This window comes from Anas platyrhynchos, chromosome Z (genome assembly GCF_047663525.1).
Source record: "Anas platyrhynchos isolate ZD024472 breed Pekin duck chromosome Z, IASCAAS_PekinDuck_T2T, whole genome shotgun sequence".
NCBI classification, from domain to species: Eukaryota; Metazoa; Chordata; class Aves; order Anseriformes; family Anatidae; genus Anas; species Anas platyrhynchos.
The window spans coordinates 63,914,933-63,940,342 of NC_092621.1; the positions used below are offsets into that span (position 1 = coordinate 63,914,933).

Here is a 25,410-nt window from a genome sequence, read left to right on the forward strand (position 1 = left end):
TCTGCCAGGGGTGGCTCTTCCCAGAGTCCTCCCCAGACAGCGCCCAGCCCAGGATTTCAAAATGGTTAAAGACCAGAAAAACCTTTCTCCCACTAGTTAGAAATATTGCCTAACTAGTCTTTATGTAGAGCCGTGCCAGGCAAAATAAACTATGTTGGTGAAAAGGACGTCTTTGTCTGGTGTGATTCCCGCTCCCCCAGTTTAAATTAATCAAGAATAATCTGCTCCTGATTGAGGTCTTCCCTTACTAGTGCAGTGCACAGACTTCCACCAGTGGCTGACATCAGAGCATTTATTTCTGACAGGCAAAAAAATTAAAATAAATAATAAAATAAAATAAAATAAAATAAAATAAAATAAAATAAAATAAAATAAAATAAAATAAAATAAAATAAAATAAAATAAAATAAAATAAGACTTCCTTCACTGTGTTCCTGCTCGCTCCAAATCTAGCTGACATCAAAACTCACCTCGAGGCTCAGCTTGTCCAGAGGCAGAAGCAGGCCCATGGGTAGCTGCAGCAGGCTGGCCAGCCAGGAAGGGGACAGGAGGGGGGCTCCAGCCCAGACGGGCTACCAGATCAGCAGCTGCTGCAGAATTTAATATCCTTTTATAGCAGGGAGATCGTGGGAACGCTTGCTCCTCATAGCCCATGGAGTCCTTAGCTTAAAAAGCTGCCCTCCCTGGGGACTACATGCCACGTAATATCCCAAATATTACTGTGCGTCTGCTCGGGTTTCTGCCACAGCCAAAATCAGTGTGTTTTCCTTTGCTTTGTACGGGGACCTGTAAACACCCCCCCTGTTCTGGAGCTTGGGAACCATGACTTGGAGTCACACAAGGTGTGTGAAAGCCTGCAATAGTGAGGGCTAAAGCCCTAAGGCCTGATGAAGGACAAGGGGCACCCAGAACAGGGGGAGAAGCATGCTAAGAGCGCACACCACAGGGCATGGAGCAGGCTCTGGTGCTTGCTGGGGTCACCACCTACACAGCAGCCTTCCTACCAAGAGATGGTTTATGTCTGCTGTCACAGGCCCTACTACTACCAGCAGTGCCAGATTCTGCAAGAGGAAGTTGGTCAAGGCTGGGGCTATGTACAGTGAAAACAAAAGTCAGGGCACGGAGCCATCAGAAAGGTTTGGTAGCAGTAACAGTACTGGAAACAACCAGTAAGGTTGTTTCCACGGCCTGCGTATGAAGCTATCTATAGCAGCTGGGGAGCCACAGAGGGCATTTTTTATCAACGCTGCAGGATGTGTGCTGCCTGGCCATACACTTCAAGCCATATAGAGAGACATACACAAAAATAAAGAAAAGTCCAGTGATCGTGTTGGAAAACCTCATCCAGACACATCTCTGGCAGGATCTTGCCCTTGGCTGCACCATCAGAAGGATGCTGGGCAGGCAGCACTGCCCGGGGGCTGCTGATCTGTAACGTGTGAGCACAAAGGCTGGTGTGCAAATGTGCTCAGTTCTTCCAAAACTTCTGATTTTCTTTAGATTATCTTCATATTATTTACAGAAACATCCCCCACTCATCTATGTACCTTGCAGTTCAGTATTTTAAGTCTTACCAGCAAAAAATTAGTGTGTTGAAGCAGCACTGAATAACTTGTTTTGGTAAAAAAATAGGCCAGGAGGGTCCTTAAGAGTACACCAAACTGTCCTGAGGCAGGATAAGCTGTCCCTGTGTCATTCTTGGCTTAGTCTGACCTGATGTGAAAGGACAGCCTCACTGAAAACTCCACAGCTTCCCCAGGGCAATAGGTTTACAGAGATGCCTTTCAGGGCAATGCTCCTCCAAAATAAGTTTGAAGTTGAATAAGGTTTTTATGGAAATGTTATAATAAGCAGTGAAAAGGCTGGGCTCAAGATTAAAACGTAGTTTTGTAAAGTGAGCCTGTTTTTGTAAGGCATGGTCATGATTTAAAGAAAGTTGCTAAATGGGCAGCACAACACCAAACAAATATAGCTCTGTGCTTAGGAAAACCTTCAAATTACCCAGGGGCAGCATGCAATTTTAGCAGCGTTCCAGCATATTTGGCTTTCCAGGCAGCATAAGCACCACTCCTTTTCCACAAACACCGAGGTGATGAACAGTGAAAAGCTGTGTCTTGATTTCTCTTCTGTCATTTTCCTGCCAAGTCATCCCTTTTGCTGATTCCCCATAAACAAGGGGTAAGGCAGAGCCTGTGTAACATGTGCTGTATCAAAGGGGACGAGGGGAGAGATCCGGATGAAATTCAGCGACGGCTCTTGCAGAATTAGCTTCATGAAGGCCTCCAGGCTATCTCACAAGGGTATTTGAACTCTGTCATTGCTAGCTCACAAAGTGGTTGTTTAGCAGGACACAGGGCAGCCTCCTGGTCCTTGATAACAGGAGCCCAGTTGTCACCACAACTGTGTTAACACTACGAGTTAACACAGAAGCCACCTTTGCATGAATACACGGCTGCCAAAACACAAGCTTCTCTATATAGACACATCTCCCTCCTTTCCCTTGCGAGCTTAACATAAACAGCCTAATCTGGCAAGTCGAGCGCAATGTCCTCACCACAAACCTTTCCCCTCCCAGCCACATTTTGAAATTCTCAGATTGCTGCTGCAGATTGTTCTCATCTAGATTTTCTCTTCCTTGACGAACTTCTCGTTTTTGTTGAGACAGAGCTTCTTCCTTCCTTGGGATCCTGCGCATTCTCCAGCAATAGTAATTATTTTTATCCTGTCCCTAAGTACAGGGTCTGTACCTACAAAAGTACATTTTAAAGGGTGGTCACACACTTCAGTGGTCAAACAAGGTGTTTTGCCAGTGCTTCAGAAACTAAGGTAGTGTGGGATTTTTGCTGCCCTTGGTGCTGCAACTTGAAAGCCTCTGGACATTTTCACGTTCAGTGCCCAGAGAAGGTGCTGTGTGTGCAGTCGTCACTCAGAGCATGTGACTGGTTTGGAAAAACCCACCAACATGAGTTTTTCCTGTTTCACAAAGCAACAGGTCATTGATTTTTATTGAATTCAGAAACTAATTGGACAAATAGAGACAAGTAACACAAACTTTAGAACAGTGTGTTGAAAGTGTAATTCCATAGTGTACTGCTATCACTTGGTAGAGTGATTTAGTAGTCATTTAGTATAGAGATAGTGACACTTACTCTGTTTCACCCTGCAATTGCTGAAAGTGAGAAGAACTGCTTAAATGGTGACTACTTGCAATAGCAAACCAAGAACTTTTCAGGACTGCAGTATTTAACACTAACCAAAACAGACCAATATTCTCATTCAACAGATGAATTTCAGAGATGTTTCGTGTTTTAGATGCTCCAGTTGGATCTGCTTACCTGGGGGTTCTTTCTCTTTTTCATGTCCCAACAACGTATCTTCTACCTCATCAGTGGCACCAAAATCAGTTACCAATATCAGAGTTCTTCTTGAGCTGTCCACAATAGCTCTTACTTTGCAAATCCTTCACCCTCTACCACAAGGGAACCCCGAACAGAATGGCTAAGGACTCGCTACAAAGCTGAAATGTATTTTTCTGGGGACACTACTGTTTCAAGGGATATTTCGTTTTTGATACTGGCTTCCACTAAGAGCAGAGTATTTAACTTCTTCAGCTCCTTTTAGGTTGTCTTTTACTTTGCTATGGGGCACTGAACACAGAGCAAGGAAGCCTGTTATTACGTTTCACATACATACTTCAGATGTTCCTCCAATGTCCAATTTACTTGTTAGTCATTTTTTTTCATAGCATGTAATTGTTCCATTTAGAACCAAATTTCCTCTAGATGAAAAGCCCATAAATAAATATGTACATACTTAGCGACAGTTCTCCAAAGTGGTTCTATCATGTCTGCCAGCAGCTACGTACAAGAGATTAAAGTTGCTGTGAAAGCCTTAATGATGATGTTTAAAACCTCAGTCCTCAGATCCTATTGAAAGGATGCATTTAACTCCCCTCGTTCAACCAGCTACTTCAAAGCTATTCTTCTAGAACAGGAGTTGAAGACATTGTTTGTGAACAATCAGTGATAGGGGCATCCAGCTGACATATATTTGTCAGCTGAGCCAACATCACCGAGCTTTGAGTGCTGATGAGGTTTACGTAAGGCATTAATTTTATACAGTCTTGACAGGCAGGCAGAATAAAGGAGTGGGTCTGTTGTACCACACCACTGCTGGAACATCAAAAGGTTGTGGCAATGTAGCTGTTCCACATAATTAATGCAAGCCCTTATAGCCAAGACATTTTACACCCTCAAGGACATGTTAAAGTCACTGAAGTAATTAATTTCTTATTTAGGTTCAGCCTCAGCAATGTAAAGCTGTGGTTAATGCAAAATTGTTACAGGTGGGAAGTAATCTGACGGATAGCTTTTGTAGCTATGCTACATTTTACATTTCACATACAAGTTTACATGCATTTGAACTTCAGTTTTTAAAGGGATTTTAAGTCATTACCTATGAATTTTTCGTCTATCAACTTATCATTCATTATTTTCTAGTCAGAAGACATGGTAACTGCAAAAATGTGAAAGGCAATGCAGTCTAGTGTTAACCACACAAGTCTGTCAGGATCAAAACAGCCACTCCACAGGCACACTCAATGCCCACCACCTGCTTGTTTGATGTTGAATTGGATGTTAAGAATGGCAAATCATGTATGCAGAGTTGGTTATTAACACATATTTTTGTCAACTTAAAAAAGATTAAGGATTCCAAAGCAGTCAAAAATTCTGTTTATGCCAGAGAGGTGTAAGCAGTTTGCTGGCTTGAGAAACAGTGGGAGTTAGTGGGAAACAAATACGCCTTCTGCAGTTTTTAGAAAAGGGAAACTCTGCTGTCAACATTCAGTCTGAGAAAGATGCTGCTATTTAGCCAGGAAAAAAAAAAAAAGTTTTAGAAGAACTGGGGCCCAAGGGGAAATGTAAAACACATATTAACAAGCCATATAAGCATAGTAGCTGACAGATCAACAAACAACAACAAAAAAAAAACAACAAAAACAAACAAACAAAAAAAGAATTAGCTGCTTTTGCCCTATAAAACATGGTTAAATTACTTGCACTGAGAAATCAACTAGTTTTTCCACAGAATATGATTTTTCACTGTTGTGTCATGACTTCTGGTTCTCTACCCTGTTATTCTTTAGAATTGAGAACACAGTAACAGGCAGTGAAACTCAGGAGCCACAGCTCAAGATTTTGCAAGTATGGATTTGCTCCAGGATAATCAAATGCAGCGTTCCTCACGCAGCCAGAAAAGTATCAATACTGGGTCTGTCTGCCAGCAGAGACTTACTTAGAGCAGCTTATTTTGAGCATAATGCCATATATCAAAACACCACACACTCATTAATATCCCATGAAGATGGTATTTCAGATAAAAACACTTTGGCTAACAATCCACCGCATATGTATAGAAGGTACCCAGGAGAACCATGAAATTCATTTAGTGATGCCACACAACTTTGAAAGTCCAGTATATTGAATAAAATAATTTTATTTACTTGATTTTATTTTTTTAACAAAGTTTATGGAATCTGAAAGTAGACGATAAAAGGTAATTTTTAACTGAGATTTAATATGGGAATATTCTCTACCCAAAAATATGTCAGACATCAAGATCATAAAGAACTCCAAGGTTCTGTGCTATACTGTATGATATGTAAACAGATTTTGAAAATACTTTCCCATTATATATTTTGACACAGTATGCACAAATTTAAAAAAATAAAATAAAAATGAAGTTTAATTGCCTCAAGGGATTTCTTAGACATAAAGCCATTTGAAGAGCCATTTACAGTCTGTGGTTACAAGCATCTACATAATCAAAATATCCCCTTTTTCATAATGCAGAGTAACCTGCTGAAGATAATCCCCTATCAAAGTGATGCCAGCAACACAGATCTGATTGCATGACTCCAGCACTTAAAAGAGCACGTTGGTTATACATGGCTTTTAACCTTGGGCTACAATTATGCTACCAGAACTAAATTCAAGTGTAAATCAGTCATGTAGAGATGTCTGTGTTGTCTGAACACTGTTTAGAGTCCTTGTTTTCCAGATCTGGTGAAGATGGTGAAGGCGCTCTGAGGTTCTTGTGCTTACATTCAGGGCAGGATGAACTTTGCAGATGCCAGATTCTCCGATTAACGACAAGCCACAGATCCCAAAGTAGGCATGTAAAGCATCTGAAAGGAGGACAGAATATGAAAAATAGAATTGTGTGTCTTTCAGTTGTAGCAGTCAAGTATTCTGGGTTTCAGCCCCCCTGAATAATCACAGCCAAGGAAAACACACAGCTGTTACATTTTAAATTTGATATTTTCCACAGTAAAACAATTTCTGCTCAAACCTGCCAGCATGAACCGACGGTCTACAATCTCTAAGACTAGAATCATTTTTATTTTATAACAATTCTTGCCCATTATTATACTTCCGAGTGCTCAGGCCAAACAGCAAAGAGTTTCAGGAGCTGGAAATAATTTCCTTCAAGACAGCAAATGTTTTTTCCCCAAATATGAAAGATTTTTTTTGGCTATGTGGTGGACTGATGACTAAAGTAATACTAATAGCTGACAGACAGCAAGACTTAGAAGTGCAGACTTACCTATCTTCCCCGCTTCCTGAGCAAATATCCTAAGAACAGGAATTCATTAAGTGGCTTGATCAGCTGTAACAGATGACTAACAGCTGTTCTTTCCCCTGCCCCACTCTGCTGCTGATGCCTGCCTTACACAGGGACTAAAGCTTGCTGAACCTCCATGACATACAGCAACTCAGGAAACATATAAGCAAGTGTAAGCGGACAGTTTTCTGACATTTTAGTGAATGAAACTGCTTTGCAGAAGGGTTCAATATACACCAGTGTTAGTGCAAAAACATGAAAGGAGAATGCACCTGTACTTGGGCCAGCTGGGAAGAAGAGAAGTGAACCTCCCCACCCTGTGCAACAGCAAGTCCAATATTGGAATATCTGACCAAGAAATCACAGACTACATTTGGAGAGTATTAACAAATTAATGTGTCCGTTACAAATTCTCAACATGCAGTAATCTTTTACTAACGTGTAAGTGAAGTCGTATCTGACTACAAGGACAGGAGGGCCTCTGGGAGAACAGATTTACGAAAAGGGGGAAAAAAACCTGAGCTGGCGCCCACCTGAGCAGTTTGCTCCTGGGGGATGGATGGATGGATGGACCCTGTGGGACGGAGCCGTGTGGGAGCAGTGCTTGAAGAGCTGCTGCCTGTGGGCAGCCCCCCAGGCTCAGTTGGGGAAGGACGGCATCCCTGGGAGGGACCCCACGGGGAGCAGGGGCAGAGAGGGACCCTGAGGGAGCGGCAGAGACGAAGAGTCAGGGACTGACTGCAGGCCCCATTCCCCTGAGCTGCTCAGGGGAAGGTGATGGGAGAGGGTGGAAGGGGAGGGTGGTTTTAGTTTCTTTCCCTTTTTTCTCACTTCTCTAGATTGTTAGCTATACGTAATAAATGTTATTAATCTCCCTATGCTGAGTCAGTTTTGCCTGTGATGATAATTGTTGAATGATCTTCCTGTCCTATTCTCAACCCCTAAGACCTTTGCATCGTATTTTCTTCCCCTCTCCCTTTGTGAAGGGGTAGTCAGATAGCAGTTGTGGTAGAACTCAGCTGCCCAGCTGACTAAAAACACTGCAGTTAGGCAAGGTGAACTCAGCTTCAGGAGGTAATAAATGCACTGAAAATCATATACAAACCTAGTTACCCGTACATGGTGAGTTTAGCTATGAAGTTCAACTGTTCTGCAAACCCATACCAACTTAACACTCACATTCTAGAAAAAAAAACACATTTATGGAGTCTATGTACTACTCTGTTACAAGCTATGAAAGAACACATTTTTTCACTGCTGAAATACATTTGCTCAAATGTTTCATGAGCAACTCACAAGCATAGAAAACAACAAAATGTATGCACTAGGACAGCAAAAACTCACTTTAGCGTTTTACATTTAGTAATTGCACACATTTACAACTTCTTGCTCTTTTTTTTATTAATGTTAAATCTTTTCATCCTTCTCTTGCAACATGTGTAATTCATACATGCTTCCATTTCTTTTCTACTGCCTATCATTTACAGATAACAAACAAGATGCATAACAGTTGCTGCATGACTTCCTGGGGCATACAGCGGTGCATCTAGCAGCTTAAAAAAAAGTTTATAGGTTTATTAAATCCAGTAGTGATTTATGCTCAAGTTAAAAAAAAAATATGTTTATGTATATGTTCTAGCAAAATGTTGCAGTTTAACCTGGGTAGGCAGCTAAGCATCACATGGCTTCTCCCCCTCTTTCCCTCCTCCACCTCCAGGAGAATGGGAGAAGAGGAAAAGAAGAGCAAAAGTGAGAAAACTCCCTGGCTGATATAAAAATTTCAACTGGTAATGCAAAGGTGCATGTGCCTGTAAAGCAAAACAAGGCACTCACTTAGTACTTCCCATCAGGAGGCAGGTGTTCAGCCACTTCAGGAAAACAGGGCTCATCATACATAAGGGTTGCTTGGGAAAACAAACACCTGAAATGCCACAGTCTTCCCTTCCTCATTCCCCCAGCTTTTATTGCTGAGTATGATGCCATATGGTAAGGGATAGTGTGAGAAACAGAGAAGACCTTGTTGCTGCTGTGTAAGCACTGTCTGGCAATATCTAAAACACTGATGTCTTATCAGGACTGTGTTGGTCACAAATCCAAAGCACAGCATCATACGGGCTACTGCTAAGAAAATTAACTTTATCAAAGCCACCAGACCCAGTACAAAAAAGGAAAAGTTCTGTAGAACTGTAGGATTTGGGGGTTTAATGTTTGTTTCAAGTGGCATTAACCTCAGATAGCAAATCTAATTACTAAGAATGAAACTTTCAAAAAAGAAAATATCACTTTCATCTGCCTCATATGGACATGTTCAAATAAGTTTATCAGACAGTTGTAAATAAAGAACTGAGCAAATACAGTAGGTATGCAATTCTGTTTTGAACTATGAATCTCCCTAGAAAGCCAGTGTCCATATCCCCTTTATACAACAGTAATAATGCTACTACAGTGATATCCAGAAGATTCATGAGATAAAAACCTTTCCTTGGCACATTCTCACATTCTTACTACTTACTTACTGAACGTTGTATCACATCTGAGTTTTGTAACAAAAACAAATTGAAGCCACTATTATCAAATACTTAGAAACTCTAAATACTTCAAGGCGAGTGAATTATTTCATACTGACCCTCACCAGATGTATTCACTTGTTTGCAAGATAACTCATACCATTCTCATTACCTTCTCATTTTGAATTTACATTAAGTCAACATAGAATCATAGAATCATGGAATATCCTGAGTTGGAAGGGACCCTTAAGGATCATCAAGTCCAACTCTTGACACCGCACAGGTCTACCCAAAAGTTCAGACCATGTGACTAAGTGCACAGTCCAATCTCTTCTTAAATTCAGACAGGCTCGGTGCAGTGACCACTTCCCTGGGGAGCCTGTTCCAGTGTGCAACCACTCTCTCTGTGAAGAACCCCCTCCTGATGTCAAGCCTAAACTTCCCCTGCCTCAGCTTAACCCCGTTCCCGTGGGTCCTGTCACTGGTGTTAATGGAGAAAAGGTCTCCTGCCTCTCGACACCCCCTTACGAGGAAGTTGTAGACTGCGATGAGGTCTCCCCTCAGCCTCCTCTTCTCCAGGCTGAACAGGCCCAGTGCCCTCAGCCGTTCCTCATACGTCTTCCCCTCCAGGCCTTTCACCATCTTCGTAGCCCTCCTCTGGACACTCTCCAACAGTTTCATGTCCTTTTTATACTGTGGTGCCCAGAACTGCACACAGTACTCGAGGTGAGGCCGCACCAGCGCAGAGTAGAGCGGGACAATCACCTCCCTCGACCTACTAGCGATGCCGTGCTTGATGCACCCCAGGACACGGTTGGCCCTCCTGGCTGCCAGGGCACACTGCTGACTCATATTCAACTTGTTGTCTACCACGACCCCCAGATCCCTCTCTTCTAGGCTGCTCTCCAGCGTCTCATCGCCCAGTCTGTACGTGCAGCCAGGGTTTCCCCGTCCCAGGTGCAGGACCCGGCACTTGCTCTTATTGAACTTCATGCGGTTGGCGATCGCCCAGCTCTCCAACCTATCCAGATCCCTCTGCAAGGCCTTTCCACCCTCATTCGAGTCCACAACTCCTCCAAGTTTGGTGTCATCAGCAAACTTGCTCAAAATACCTTCTATTCCTACATCCGTTTATAAAAATATTGAAAAGTACCGGCCCTAAAATGGAGCCTTGAGGGACCCCACTGGTGACCGCCCGCCAGCCTGACGCAGCCCCATTCACCATAACCCTTTGGGCCCTGCCCGTTAGCCAATTGCTCACCCATCGTATGATGTTTTTATTTAGCTGTATGCTGGACATTTTGTCCAGTAGGATCCTATGGGAAACCGTGTCAAAAGCCTTGCTGAAGTCCAAAAAAATCACATCAGCTGGTTTCCCTTGGTCCACCATACGGGTGATCTTATCATAAACGGATATCAGGTTAGTTAGGCAGGACCTACCCTTCACAAACCCATGCTGGCTGGGACCAATGACTGCTTTGTCCCCCAGGTGCGCCTCAATACGTTCGAGAACCATCTTCTCCATGATTTTACCAGGCACTGACGTGAGACTGACAGGCCTGTAATTGCTAGGGTCTTCTTTCTGACCCTTCTTGAAAATCGGCACAACATTTGCCAGCTTCCAGTCTACCGGGACCTCTCCAGACTCCCAGGATCGTTGAAAAATAATTGAGAGAGGTTCCGCGATGACGTCCGCCAGCTCTTTCAGCACCCGGGGATGAATCCCATCCGGACCCATGGACTTGTAGGGATCCAGGTGGAGTAGCAAATCCCGCACACGTTCAGGGTCGGTAGGGAGTTTGTCATCCCCACCGTCCCGGTCCTCCAGCTCGGGGCACCCTGGGTCCTGAAGCCCATCATCGGCATTGAAGACAGAGGCAAAGAAGGCGTTAAGCGTCTCTGCTTTGCCTATGTCATTGTCTGTGAGGAGACCTTCCCTATCAAGGAGCGGCCCTATGTATTCTTTAGTTCTCCTTTTTCCATTCACATATCTAAAAAAACCCTTTTTATTTTCTCTCACAGACACAGCCAGCTTCAACTCTAGGTGTGCTTTAGCCACACGAATTTTCTTCCTACAAACACGAACAGCATCCCTGTATTCTTTCCATGTCACCTGGCCCTCCTTCCAGTAGCGAAACACTCTCTGTTTCCTCCTAATCTCCATAAGAATGTTCCTGGTCAGCCACGCCGGCCTCCTGCCGCGCCTGCTTGACTTGCGATATTTAGGAACTGCCTGTTCTTGTGCTTCTAGGAGGCATCGCTTAAAGAATGACCAGCACTGGTGGACATCAAGGCCTTCAAGAGCATGAGTGTGTACACTTAACCACCAGCACGCTTTTGACAACAACAGAGCTGCACAGATGCTTCATGTTAGCAAAGTGTGAAATCTTAATTGTGGCAGACATACAACATTCAGAAAGACAGCTTCCCTTCCAGTTTCTAGACTGAACTTGTAGGAAACTTAACTGTGCGCATATGACATTGAAATTACAGATCCATAGAAAAAAATTTTGCATTGCTGCATTTATAGTCATTCTTCAGATTAAAGATGCAGTTAGCTTTTTTTTCTTTCCTTCAAAACTTGAACACAGACTTACAGTCACTAGTTGCCTGAGGAAAGAATCCTGTAATAAACCCACCTATCACAAAAGTGCAAATCTTCCCTGCCCCTGAAAAATTCCTGCAGCACTTAAATTCAGTGGTACCAAACATAATACCACCCCAAAAAATCCAGGAAGAGAGACAATTTTATAAGACATGTGTTGTATGAATTGTCAGAGCAAACCAGAAAAAAAGTCTGGAATAGCAGCAAAGTTTCTGCATGTTCATAGAACAACCTAGTTAATCACTACTCTACTTTAACCCTTGTGTTGCATTTCTGTGACCAGCCAGGACATTCAAGTAGTAGCTTATTCAAAAGGACATTCAAAAGGAGCTTACTCTCATGAGAAAATGTAAGAGATAGCAAAAGCTTGTTATATAGGAAACAGCAGTGTTCAAGCAGGAACATCACACAAATCAAAGCAAAACAGCTTTATAAGAAGTCTTGCCTTTTTCAAGTATCTCAATCACAGCTATGTTAAAAGCTGGGTTAAGGAACTTTGCACATGACTGGCATTTTAAGCAGGTACATTCTTCTTAGCCTGTTAAGTAAATGGTTCATCAACATAAACAGAAATATTTTCTCCAAGTGATACTGACTATTTACCTACTGTAGGAAAAATATATTTAGTCCTCAGGAAACCTAAGCAGGTTTTCAGGGATACAGGGGGAACATATCTATCACATACATTGTCTTGGTCTACCACAACAAATTCTCAACTGTTGCTCAAAGTGAAGTGAAGTGAAGTGAGGAAAGGATGAAATATCTGCACAGATTCAAAACGGTCTCATCCTTTATTACGTCTACATTTTTCTTTTGTTTATTAAGTTTACAGGCTGTTTATCTTCCCTGTACAAAATGCCACTCAGCAACATTACTGGGCCAACTTTTACAACTTTGCAATACCTTTGTTGCACTCTAGCATCTTGCAAAATTATTTCAAATGAGAAGATTTTTTATCTTTTCAAGCTTTTTGTTATTTCAAATTACACAATTGCAAGATGATAACAGTAATTGACTTTCAGATATGCTACTTCTTTCTGAGTCACTATAATATATAAATCATAACAATCTATGCTTCAAGTTGATTAAATACATCAATGACTTCTGCACAAGCTTAAAGGATTCCCTTATTAAGAAAGAGAATGGTCTGAAATATTTTAATCAAAACATTTATGAAGATACCCATTGTACAATGCATTCCTTAATTGGAACAGTTAAACACATTCAGAAAGGCTTGTCCAGCTCTGAACAGAGTCATACTCTTTCAGTGTTAGTCTAAACAATAGCTCACTTGCTCAGTGGTTCAGCAAGAAAAAAATACACCCCCTGTCTTTCTTTTAAATCATGAAAATTCCACTATATATTTTTTTAATTTACTTTTTGAAAGAGACTGGGGAAAAAACTTCCCTTACACCTCTCAAATATCTGACTGCTGGAAACATACTTTTGGAAACAGCTTTTAACACACTTGCATGATTTTGAAAAGTAAATATACCTGGATGGCTATCTGGCCACTTGGCAAATCCACCAACAAGGCGATCTTGAGTTGACAGGATATAATTTCGGTTTTTCTCAAAATTTGTGTATTGGAATACGTTCAACAGCTGAAAAGAAGAAAGTAGACTGTTACAGTAATATACTAAACCTTAGTGTATTTTTAATACTAAAATACAGTGCCTACCTATGTAGATAAGCAGTGCAATAGAGCAATAAGCTGGTAAACCTCCAAATCCTGCGTTCTTGCATGATATAAAACCTTTACAGTTTTCTGTGCATATTTACATACTGATGCCAAAGGTGTAACTCTTTGAAATGGTATGATGTTTAAGGAAACCAAGACAAAACAGTAACTATCCTGTGGCTGTTTTGTACACTACCTTCAATGTGGCGCCCACCCAAAAGGAATAGCAAGTGTCTACGGGTTTGTTGGGTCGTCCATGGTAGCCATTCTGTTGTCTCATTATACACCACCTTCTTATTCTGTTCAGTTCTTTTTCTGAAAAAACTTCTTCCAATTTACCCATCAAACACAGAGATGCAATACCACAAAATGTAGAGCCACCTGTGAAGAAATGGTTGTTAATGAGCACTTTTTCAGGGAAGCCTGTTCAGTCAGAACTTCAATTAGAGTAGTGGCAATTTCATCAATAGATTTCTGCAAGTATGAAAGCATCTTTTACATCTAAAATCCAAACAAATAAAAATACTTCAGTACATATATCGAGGAAACAAACAAACGAATAAACAATTCTTGCACAAATAAACTTGAATTCATTTTACTGAATTTGGAGGCTTTCAATGCTGCATAATTTACATTACACAGCAGCCTGGGGATGAGTAAATGCAGCAGAAAACACTTCTTCATATTAAACTTACACAAGAAAGCTATTGAGAAGCTAGCAACTGAACTGAAGCAGAAATGCCAAATGCAATTTCAGATACAATGCCCAAGAGAAGAAAACCAGAAGTGTCTGATGATCAGAAAGCCCCAGAAGTATTAGGAAAAAATTAAGGCATGGTTAATATGATGAAAAGACTGCTGGATTCTCATGGTTGTCACCAACACAAATTATGTTTCTACAAAATTTTTTGTTGTCAAGGAATCTGTAAGCAATTGGAAGAGAAATTCACGTTGTTTGTGCATCATTGCTATCACTTTTTAAAACCCACTAAAACTCATTCTGAGCCTATTATCTGCAATGATAAAGTTACAGCCCGGGGAAAGAACGTAGGAGAGATGTTGATATATGACTCAGGGCTCAAAGTTCTTTATACAACTCCGGTGCTAGAAGACCACAGGCAACTATAAGGTTATCTTCTTTCTAATGCTGAAATGCAGGAAGGGTAACTGAAATAATGCTATGTGTTATCAGCATTCTACATTAATTTAGTTAAGTATGTTGGGGTATAGTTTAAGTTTTTCAACGTCTTCCTTCCTGCAGGAAGAACACAGTTGGAATACTTCAGAATTTCAACTCCAAGGATAAAACTAACAAACATCTGAGAGATTTAGTATCAGTCACATAAAAGTAAGAACTTTCTTTGTCAGGAAGAGACCAACTACTTCATAGCATAGAAAAATACTTTGCTTAAAAATATCAGTCTCTTGGAAATTCCTATCTTCGAAGTTACCTCTTTTTTACAAAAGTGTGTGTCTTCAAGATTTGAGCCTCCAACGGGTGGTGCAGTCTGTCAGGGGAAATGCTTCTAGGTTTAACTAAGAGGTGCTGAAACTGGAGATTATCAGGTGCATTGCATAAAATCTCATGCAGATAAATGCACTGAGTAGCAATGGTACACGATGAAAAGGTTTGCTCTGTCATCAAGACATCAGATCTAACATCTTTCAACAAAACATTCATGAGGTAAAAATATCAGAGCTGGTATATCAAGTGTCTATCTGGTCTGATATTAAGCAGAAACTAAGAGAAGAAGGAAGATAGTATGGTGAGGCATGTTCTAGATTTGTTCCTCCTCATCCCACTTCCTTAAAATTAGAAAAAGAAGGAAAGGCATGACATACCCTGAACTTGTTACAGCATTTCACAATTCCAGTCTTAAAAAGAGAGTATTTTAACATTCTTACCATGAGATTCCAGTCCAGCTCCTTGTGCCAAGCCATTATCATAGGACTGAAGAAAAAAAATGTACAAACCAGTTACTTCAGAGCCAAATCACTTTTACAGACATTGCAATTTCTCAGTTTACTAGCAAAATCATCAGACTATAATGACCATCTAAAAATAGTTAAATTCTGAACCTATGCCTCAAGAAATTCTTGGCACAATATTGTTAACTGATCAGCTTTGTTTCAGTACAATAAAAGACAGCTTTTATGACTTTTTACCTCATTTTAGTTAAGTGTCTAGAAATAGGTAAATATTTCTTTGCCAAAAAGGGAAAGCATATGATGCAGATAGATATCCATTTTCCTTTTTTGTAATGAAAAAGCTTCATTTTTTCTTTAATGCTCATGTAATTCCAAACAAAATTAAACACATAAATGAAATCTGTCTCAAAACCTCATTAACATACTAAAAAACAAAATGCAGGTTAATACTGTATACACAACACTGAAGTATAAGAAATGTTTTAGTTAGGAGCAAGAACACCAGGCTGAAGTGAGAGGAGACCAGAAGCAGCAACATAAAAAGGCATGCTATTTTACTAAACTTAATCTATCCTGTAAAATATGATTGTTAAAAAATAATTCACAATGCTCTAAAACCACTTTGTTAAGTGAAAGAAGAATCAGGAGCTTCACTCTGACGAACAAAGCAGCAGAAGTATTATAGTACAGATCTGTTATGAGCAAGAATCTAAGAATGGGTAATATTGTAAATGTAAGAATAACAATCTCTCTTCACTACAAATTCACTAAAGCATTCTGCATGATAAGGAACAAGAGAACACAGTATGTTATTCATAAAATGGAACATGCCTATTTTACAAGTGTTTATGGAATACTTAATAACCAATACATTATCACTGGACAAATGCCAAAGTGTTTAGTGGGAAGAAAAATAATTCAACCTTTTATATTTAACTTTCAAAGTTAAACTACACAGATCCTACTCCTTCCATATCAGCAGTTCAATTAATGATTGCTTCATGTTCTGATTAGATAGAGAACAATTACTTTTTTTTCTGGACTATGAATTTTTCACGTTTTCTTCAAAACATTTAATAGTGGCTAGAAGATGCAGGACATCTTGAAAGACCACCAATGACTCCCATAGTCCTAACCAAACAATGGCTACGGCAACTGTCACATCCTTAGGTATTAACTAAGAATTATATTACTTTGTAGGTCTGTTTTTAAGGCTCATATTAGGGAGAAAGAAAAAGGAAACAAAACCAGATGTGGAAGCAACACACAAAAACTGTATTTCTCAGTTTTTGAGTTGTTGCTGCAAGTTGAAGCAACTAGAAGCAACAAAGTTCAAACTGCAGCTTGAACTTCCAAAGTACAAACCCACTTTAAGTAATGACCATCAACATCTGAATGTTAAAACACAGTGCAAATTTACTTTAAACTCTGCAGTACCTTTCGCAAAGGCAATCCAAATGTGCTACCTCACTCCATGGGCCCATTAATGGCTAAGCAAAGGCAAACTGATTAGCAAACCTAAACTGAGTAAGCTAATTAACTCTACAAACAGTAATTGTAAAAGGAGGTGGTTTACTTCATGTATGACAAAGTAATTAGCTCTGCAGAAAAGCTGTTAAGTACACATCCCAGACAGCTGTTGGGATGCACACTTACTGGGCTGTAGAATTAGCTGGAAATTTTAATAGGTAATAGTGGACCTTTGGCTGATTGGTGCCTATGTATTTACAGGTGGCAGCTACTCTTTGGGGACTTGTGTGTGTTAAAGAACTACAGAAATACTTTTAGTTCTTTGTCCTTTTGAACAGGCCTAGGAAAATAAACGCAAAAAAAGCCGAGGTTTCTACTACAAGAATGCTACATAATAAAATACTGTCCTCAGGAAATATGTAGATTCAGTTAGGACAATCTTTACTTCACACTCTAAACCTTCACTCCAGAAGTTTCACAACCAGCTACTATATCACAATTAATCAACAGACATATATACCTGCATTTAGAGAGTACTCTACCGTATTAGGAAAAACAGATGCTACACTTAAATTCTTGCAGTATATCTACTTAAGGCCACATTTGCGGTAAATCAAGAAACGGTGAAAACTGTAGCATTTAAGAATGCATGTTTGCTGAAGTCATTCAAAATTTCAGCATCTGAGTGTCTGCTCTTTTTAAATTAGTAATACATCTGACCTTTGAATATGTAAGCCGAAATCGACTCATACTGATAAAAACTGTGAGACTAGAACCTGACAATTCTGATGACAATAGAAATGATCTTTTTTATTTTTGTGATCAGTACTGTATAAACAGTTTTTAGTCGATTGATAATAATCTTCTGTACAGAGGTTTCATTCTTTTTGACAGTTACTTTCCAGAGTAAAGCAACACCATCATTTCACGTTACCGTTTGCTGCTCTACTTGATGCACCTACCTATATGGATTCCCTGTCCTTCAGCTGTATTATGTATGTCAGAATTCTGATACTGCACCACTAACGAGGAATCCAGAAGGCTTTTTTTACAGTTCACTGTCTAAGCAGTGATGTTACTCTCCATCCAAATTAGCAGTAATTCACTTACATGCAAATTTGAATAACTGAAAAAAGTTTGTGAACTACACTTGTTTCATCTATTTGCCAATGACACAGGGTAGTCAAACAAAACCATACCTTTAGCAGCTTACTGGCAAGCAATGCAAGACGAGGTAACATTGTAGGAAAACAGGAGAAAGTATTTTCAAGAAAGTCTATAGTAATATAATAACTATACTATAGTAATATAGTATTAAGGAATAATAAATCTACCTGTTTTATACTTTGTGATACTTGAGATATGATTGAATTGAATTTGAGCACATCTCAAGGCAGGTCATGCAAAGAGATGAGTGAGAGGAAGGAGGCACAACCACTGTAAAATGATTTTCACAAAGGGTTCCCTCTCAATACATCTGAGCGTTCTTTGGACACATCTTCAGCTCTGCCATGTGACCAAGCATGAAGCCAAGATTTTGTGTGTTTGCCTAGAAGCGCCTTGTCACCCAGTTAGTGCACTGAGATACGTACTGGTATGGCCACTCAGCAGCACACCCAGAAAACACAAACAAAACTACTGTGCATGTGTATACCAACTCTGTTCTACATTCACAATAAATCAACACTTTTAAAAAGTGTAAGTCCTACTGAACACAGAGCATGGTCAATTTACCAGTTTACAGTAAACGTGGACAGGAATGCTTTATCTCCTGCTACACATTAGTATGCCCTAAGGAGACTGCTGCCTGACAAAATCTCCTGGGCTAAATCTCTCTTAGCTAGCCTTGAAAAGATCTAGTGTTTTCCACAGCATCTTCTGGAGTTTGACCATGCTCAGACTCCAGTTTTACTTCACTGGTTGACTGAAGTATTAATATATGTGTTTCCAAGAGGAAAAGGTTTCTTGCTCTATTCTGTTCAGGCTTCAATTTCCATATATATATATATATTCCATATATATATATATATATATATTCCATATATATATGGAATTGGGTCGTTTTTCCCAGCAGAATCACAGAAGTTGGAATTCACAGGTTAAAGAATTAATGCCAAGAGTCTAGAAGCAGTCTGTCAATTCATTTCAAGATCACTGTAGACAGCAACCCTCCGGGTTTTTCCACGTGCCTGCTTTATCAGTAACCCTATAAGATACCCCCCAGTTCTCGTTTTAAAAACTAACAGTTGTTCTGTACTTACTGTGTTTTTCAGTGCCATTTTTTACTTTACATATTTCTGCCCAATTCCATGTAATCATCTCATTTCTGATGTGATGTACGGAGCAACAGGGTGAAGATTTTGCTCTGAAGTGAGCACCCTGACTCGGCTTATCCCTCACGCTATCAAAGGAGAACAGGGAAACTGTTGTCCCTGGTGGGAAACCCACTGAGTGGAGTCTGCAGGGATATCCTCAGCCTGGAAACCAGCGCTAAGCAGGGATTACATGGCTTCACATGGGATGCAGGGGAGGAGAATTCTGTGTCTGTATAAAACTTATGGGGTGCTTTAATGAGCACGCAGGGGTATGCAAGCACATTACGGGATGGTTAGGGAAAGGAACACAGCTGAGAAAGATCAAAGTGGATGAGAGAGGAAGTTTTCCACTTCTTTGAAAATCATTTGTTCTCATCTTGGAAAATAAAATTAAACCAACAAAAACATCATTTAAAAATTATTTTTGCTCATTAACGGATATACCGAAAGTCTGCTGGATATATGTATTTAGAGGTATCATGTAATTTTCATATTTAAACTAAGTTACACAGTAATTTAGATGAACTAGCCATATATAGAGAATTAATGAATTTAAGCATTAGTTTACTGCCAAGTACCTTCAAAAGTTCCACCCTGTGTTCAAGGTTTTTTTTTTTCTCTTTACAATCCACACAGATCATGTCTCACATCATTTGTATGCTAAGAAAACACTAGTTCTTCAGCTTTTCTGCATGTGCAGCCTCTCATTATAATAGTAAACTCAGGCTACGTGGTCTTTTAATACCCACTACCCAAACTGACACGAACGGTAACTAAAAACTCTCTCACTCCAAACAAAAACAGCTTGCACAGACACAGAAAAAAAAGTCACATACTAGTATTTCCTTCATTCCAAATGTCTAATAAATAATTAAAGAAAGTGCATGACTGGGAGCTTGAAGGGATGGCAATAATTAGTTTTTGCTTTGATTTTGTATATCATTTAAAAAGCAGGACTACAGCTCATTTATATTTGAGGATTTTACTGATCTTTTATGCATTTTTTGTCAGCTGTAGGAGCTTCAGACCCCCAGTTTTAAAATCTTGCTTTCAACTTCAGAACAAGTTTTAAAGAGAAAAGGGGTCAGAGCTAATTTAACTTAGGTTAAATTAGGTTAAGGTGCTCATAAACAACCAATTATTTTTTTAAGTATACATATTACAATGAAAATAAAAATGCAAAAAGGAAAGTACTTTTCCATTTTCATCTCACTGAAGTAGGAACAGAAAAGAAACATTAGCTTAATATTTCAATTTGGATGGAAAGACTTTTAGTCATGATGAAATAGAACTAATAACTTTAAAGTGTAATAAGAAGTAACGCTTTTCGAATACTCACCATGCTTCTTCTAATGTAGTCTATCGCTTTCTTCATATCCATGCCTGACCAGTTATCAAGCATGTAGCAGATGCAGGAAGCACAGTACACAAACCTCATATCATTCTCGCTTCCTTCCAGCACTGCACAGAAACTGAAAGAAAGGTTTCTCTCATTACATATCTTGTATAGCTTTTCATATTAGAAGTTGTGAGTTGCCTTTTAAGGAATTGCATTTAAGGCCTTTCCTTTCAAAACAAGTTACCTACTTCTATTTACAGTATTCATACAACTATAATCCAAAGGTACACTAGATTTTCTTTTCAGAGGATGTTTCTAAGTCAAACAGAATGAACAGAACTGTTAACAACTAGGGGCTTGCAGAACTGTTTCCAGCAACGTGCAATGACTTTATTTATCAAAATGTCTTTATTTATCCAAAGATGTTAATGAATGCTTACATTCTTTCACCTATCACACGATATACTGACATATGAGTTACTATTGTAGCACTTGCTGTTCTTGGCAGATATTTTTGCATTCCTAGAAATCTTCATAGCCTACGTAGCTTTTCTGACTCTAACTTCAGGATCAGATTCTCACGTATGTATAAATAGTACTCCCATCACTATTTCTAATACAAATATTGGAAATTACCTGCAATACAGGCTTTGATTTCTTATGGCTACATTCTTTCCAAAGAACATTTTGTTGTACCTATGCTATCCTGTGCTGTCCTGTATGATCCTGTGCTGAGATCCCTAAAAGGATGGATGCTGTGATTTGCTATGTGACAAGTCTCTGTTTCACTCAAAGGGTTGGTTGGAATATTTTTTTTAAAGAATTAAACAGGTGCAAGAAGCCAGAACAATAAAAAGAATATTTTGATCTGTCTTCCTGTCATCTCTCTTCTCAAAAACAAACAAACAAACAAAAAACACTTCTGACTTTACAGACAGAAAGGTGAATTTCAAGTACCACCATTGCCACTATGATACTCCCACTTTGGCCCTGGGATTCCAGCATGTACCCTATTATCTTTTTGCATACAATAGCCTCCAATATCTACTGGGAGATATTTTCACTTCTCTTAACCCCAGCCATGTCAGGCCCTACTCTCTGCAGCTTGGATGGGGGATGAAAACCATCACTCTCTGGATATGGTGAAGGACATTCTGGGAACCAGGACACTTCTTGAGATATGCCAGCATTGTGGTGTACAGCTTTTCTCCACCCCTAGGTGACAGCGCATCCAGATACTTAAATCACATTCAGCCAAGGTAAGGTAGAAACGCACACCTTTATTTAAATATTTACTCTAACACTTAAAACCCCATTTTTTTAGTTAATAAAATACAAGAAACAAATCCAAAGACTAGAATACTTATACTAGGGTAACACCAGGAAAATTTGTTTCCATCATTTGGGTTATTTGATATTTCTACCTGGACAAGATGCAAGCAAGTGCCTTCACACATCCTTTCATTTTGGTGCAGTAAAAGTGGTTTTTGTAGGTAGGAAAGTGTGTCATACTATAAGTTGACTCCTGCCCAACAATTCTACCCCTGAGACAAGCAAAGCACTCTCCTACACCTCTAGGGTTTAGCTGGCTATCTTCAGCAGCAAATACAAAACCCCGCATCAAATATGAGTGCAAGTCTGCACATTAAAACCATTTGTGACACAAACACATAAAAGAGGTTAACTGCACACTGCTCATTGCTGTGATCAGGCAAGACAGGAAGCAACTGCTTGAAGACGACAGTGTGTTGGGAGCACCTCATCCCCTTGTCAAGCTTTTGGAGACTCTTTAACAACAAGAATAGTCCAGTATCTAATATGAATGCTTAGAGGAATTGAACAGGCACCTCCATGTGTTTGAAGAAACTGTAAACTAAGGCAGACTAACAAATATTTGCATGTACACATACATATATACGTATCTGTATATATATATATATATATATATATATATATATATATATGTATGTATCTCTACACATATACATGTGGCCCATTAAAGTCAGTCTGCAGTTGCAAATAACAGGTTGTGGTGCATCATACAGCTCATATTCACCACTTACATTCCGAATATTTTGGAGACTTGTGCACACATTACACTACATTTTAATAGTTACGTTCCATTAAAAAAAAAAAAAGTTTTAATTATAGAAAACATCTATACAATACAAAGTCTTTTGAACAGAACAACAGCTCCATAACGAGTAAATGACAGCAATTTCCTAGTGAAGTGAAATATAACTACTTCAAGATCAACAATTTTTGTAATTCTGAATTTCTTAGAGTATTTTTTCAAAAATTATTCAGTAAAATTTCAAAGCAGACAGATCATGGGCCCTAGCAGAAGCTTTCATTAGCTACCTGCTTCGGTTTGCATTAATGCCCACCACCACTCACGAAAAAGAACATGAAGTAGATCAAGTGGTATATACCATCTATTAAAAAATGTATGTAAATGAATCTCACAAGGAAGTTTAGTAATACCTTTATAATGTTACTATTATAAGTAATATTGGTTAATTCATCCTGTATATAGATATCCTGAATCTGTGAAATCTGTGAAATCTTCACATCTGAATGGAGGTCTTTGTCCCACAAAGCAGAGCAAACACCATCTTAACAGTACTCCAGGGAATTACAAAAAAACAAAACAGAGAATATAAACACCTCACTTACCTGAATGACACAGCACAGAAAAAAAATAAGATCAATCCATTAACTTTCCAATCCTATGTGCCCACAGCTGTTAAGCAAACATCATCATTATACATATGAAAAAAAAACTAGACACAAAGTACTGTTTGGTCTTGTACACTAGCATGTGTTCTCTTACTAACACTTGCCAAAATATTTACTGACAGAAAGATGATATTGTAAGATTGTTTTCACAAGAACCATGTTTACTATGTTTCATTCCACATCTGCGTTTTATATTAATCTTCCAAAGTGTTGTAAAATATAAAGTGTTTTTTACCTTCCATCCTCCAGCTGGAGAGCTCTCAGTCCTGCCAGTAAGGCATCTTTATTTACTCGACTTAAATCATCTCCAAGAATAACCAGACATGACAGACCCGTGTAAGTCATTGCTATGTGCCCGCTATCATAGGGATGAGATATACCCGGACCCTAGAAAAAAACAGGAGAAACAAAGCATTGATACATCATAAGCCCTTATATTGCAGTCAGGCAATCAAATAAATACATAAATAAATAAGGTAAACAAAGTTCATTTCTGTTGACTAATTATGGTTAAACTGAAAGCATGCTGCTCAACTGTTCTGAATCAAACCAAGCTACTGCACAGTTTGCAACCATTGTAAGCAGCTGGTCAATAGCAAGGTTTGGAATAAGGTTTTGCAAAGACTGGTATTTCTGCAAGCTTTCAGTACGTCATCTATACCAAAATTTGTTCTGGCACACTGGACATGAGCTTCCTGGGAGTTGAGGAAGCAGTCTAATAAACATCCAAGCCTCCAGAAGTCCTTTCCACAGACATTTTAGAATCTAATGATCTACAAGTAGAAAGCAGTGTGAGGGATTACTAGTAATCTCTCTTGTAAATGGAAGCAATAACAAATTAGCACCTCAGCTACTTTCATCTCTGCTTTAAAACAATAACCAGAGCTTAAACAAAGTATTCAGACAGCAAATAAAGTCAAATGAGAAGCTTCAATTAGAGCTAAATGATGAGAAGTCACATGGTACAAATCACAAAATGGGTGTCAGGGGACATTAATGCAGCTGCACCAAATTTATTATTTTTCCCTGCGGTGTAGGTACATCCTGGATTGTACACTGCATTACAACACAAAATACACCTAACAGGATGGCTTTGGGATGGCCCAGTTTGCAGAAAAAGGAAGATGACTTTTTCTTTGTTTTTAAGCATGATAAAAGCCATTTCCATGTTGAGCGTCTGTGCCAAGCAAGCTTTTGAAACACACTTTACAAGGACTCTGTTAATTGCAATTTTTTTTATTTTGCAATTCAACCTGAAAACACATGCAAAGAACAGTACAAAAACAAGTTAAATAAGATGGCGTTGCAGGTACATGGTATTTTTTAGGCTTAATCATGCTTATTTCCAAAGCCAGGAAGCTTTACTTCAAATAAAGGTTGGACTATGATCTCAAGAGAGGACAAGATGATCTTAAGAGGTCTTTCCCAACCTAAATGACTATTATTCTACGAGATGAGAGGCTGGGAGAAAGATGCCTACTACCTACTAGACAGCAAGGGACTGTTCTTACACTAGGGAATCACGCACAGTTGGGAAAGGGAGGCACAAAGCAAAGTACAAGTGGCTGCAACAGCACCGAAAAAGCTCTGTCTAAGCAACAGAGAAGGGGAAGAAGGGAATGTCGAGCGCTGCATCTTTCACTCCCTGATTTCCAGACCTGGCATCTCTGTTGAAAGATGGGGCACGTCTCCTTTGCACCTGCCTTCACCTATGTGTATATTTTGGTGACACCCCCTTCAGCCTCTCCTTGCTGAACAGCCCCAGCTCTCCCAGCCTCTCCCCAGAAAAGATGCTCCAGTCCCAGACAGGCTTCCCAAGGAGCACTCCACGGATGGAGGAGAGCCATGTACTTGGCTGTAGTAGTCTGAGAACTACTGTAGTCATCAAACTCATTTTTCTAACTTCAGTGTATGACAGGACCTAGTCCCAGAAGGAACAATTCAGCCTATCATACCAATCTAGGTAGTATAAATCTAACAGAACTCCAAATCTGCTTCTCAGAATACCTTCCCCTTAAAAATTGTAATTATAGCAGCTTAATGCTTGTGATGCACCAATATATTTCAGCTGTAAAATTCTGCCCCAGAAACCCAGGCATATGGGGTGATACAAACTTGTTCTGACACACAAAAACTATTCATTTTAACGTAGCTGATAAATTTATTTTTGAGAAGAAGAAGTGCCTGTTCTGAAAACACAG

At 39.5% G+C, this 25,410-nt stretch overlaps 1 protein-coding gene across 1 annotated transcript in view; it reads right to left on the minus strand.

The window, feature by feature from the left end:
* Positions 1–5,471: 5,471 nt before the first annotated feature.
* PGGT1B (protein geranylgeranyltransferase type I subunit beta) overlaps positions 5,472–25,410 on the minus strand; it is a 39,072-nt gene continuing 19,133 nt past the window's right edge. The window contains 7 exon segments of the mRNA XM_038170626.2: positions 5,472–6,053; positions 6,056–6,187; positions 13,232–13,340; positions 13,614–13,798; positions 15,323–15,368; positions 20,471–20,603; positions 23,445–23,596. Coding sequence (XP_038026554.1) covers positions 6,007–6,053; positions 6,056–6,187; positions 13,232–13,340; positions 13,614–13,798; positions 15,323–15,368; positions 20,471–20,603; positions 23,445–23,596 — 804 coding nt within the window. The 3' untranslated portion in view covers positions 5,472–6,006.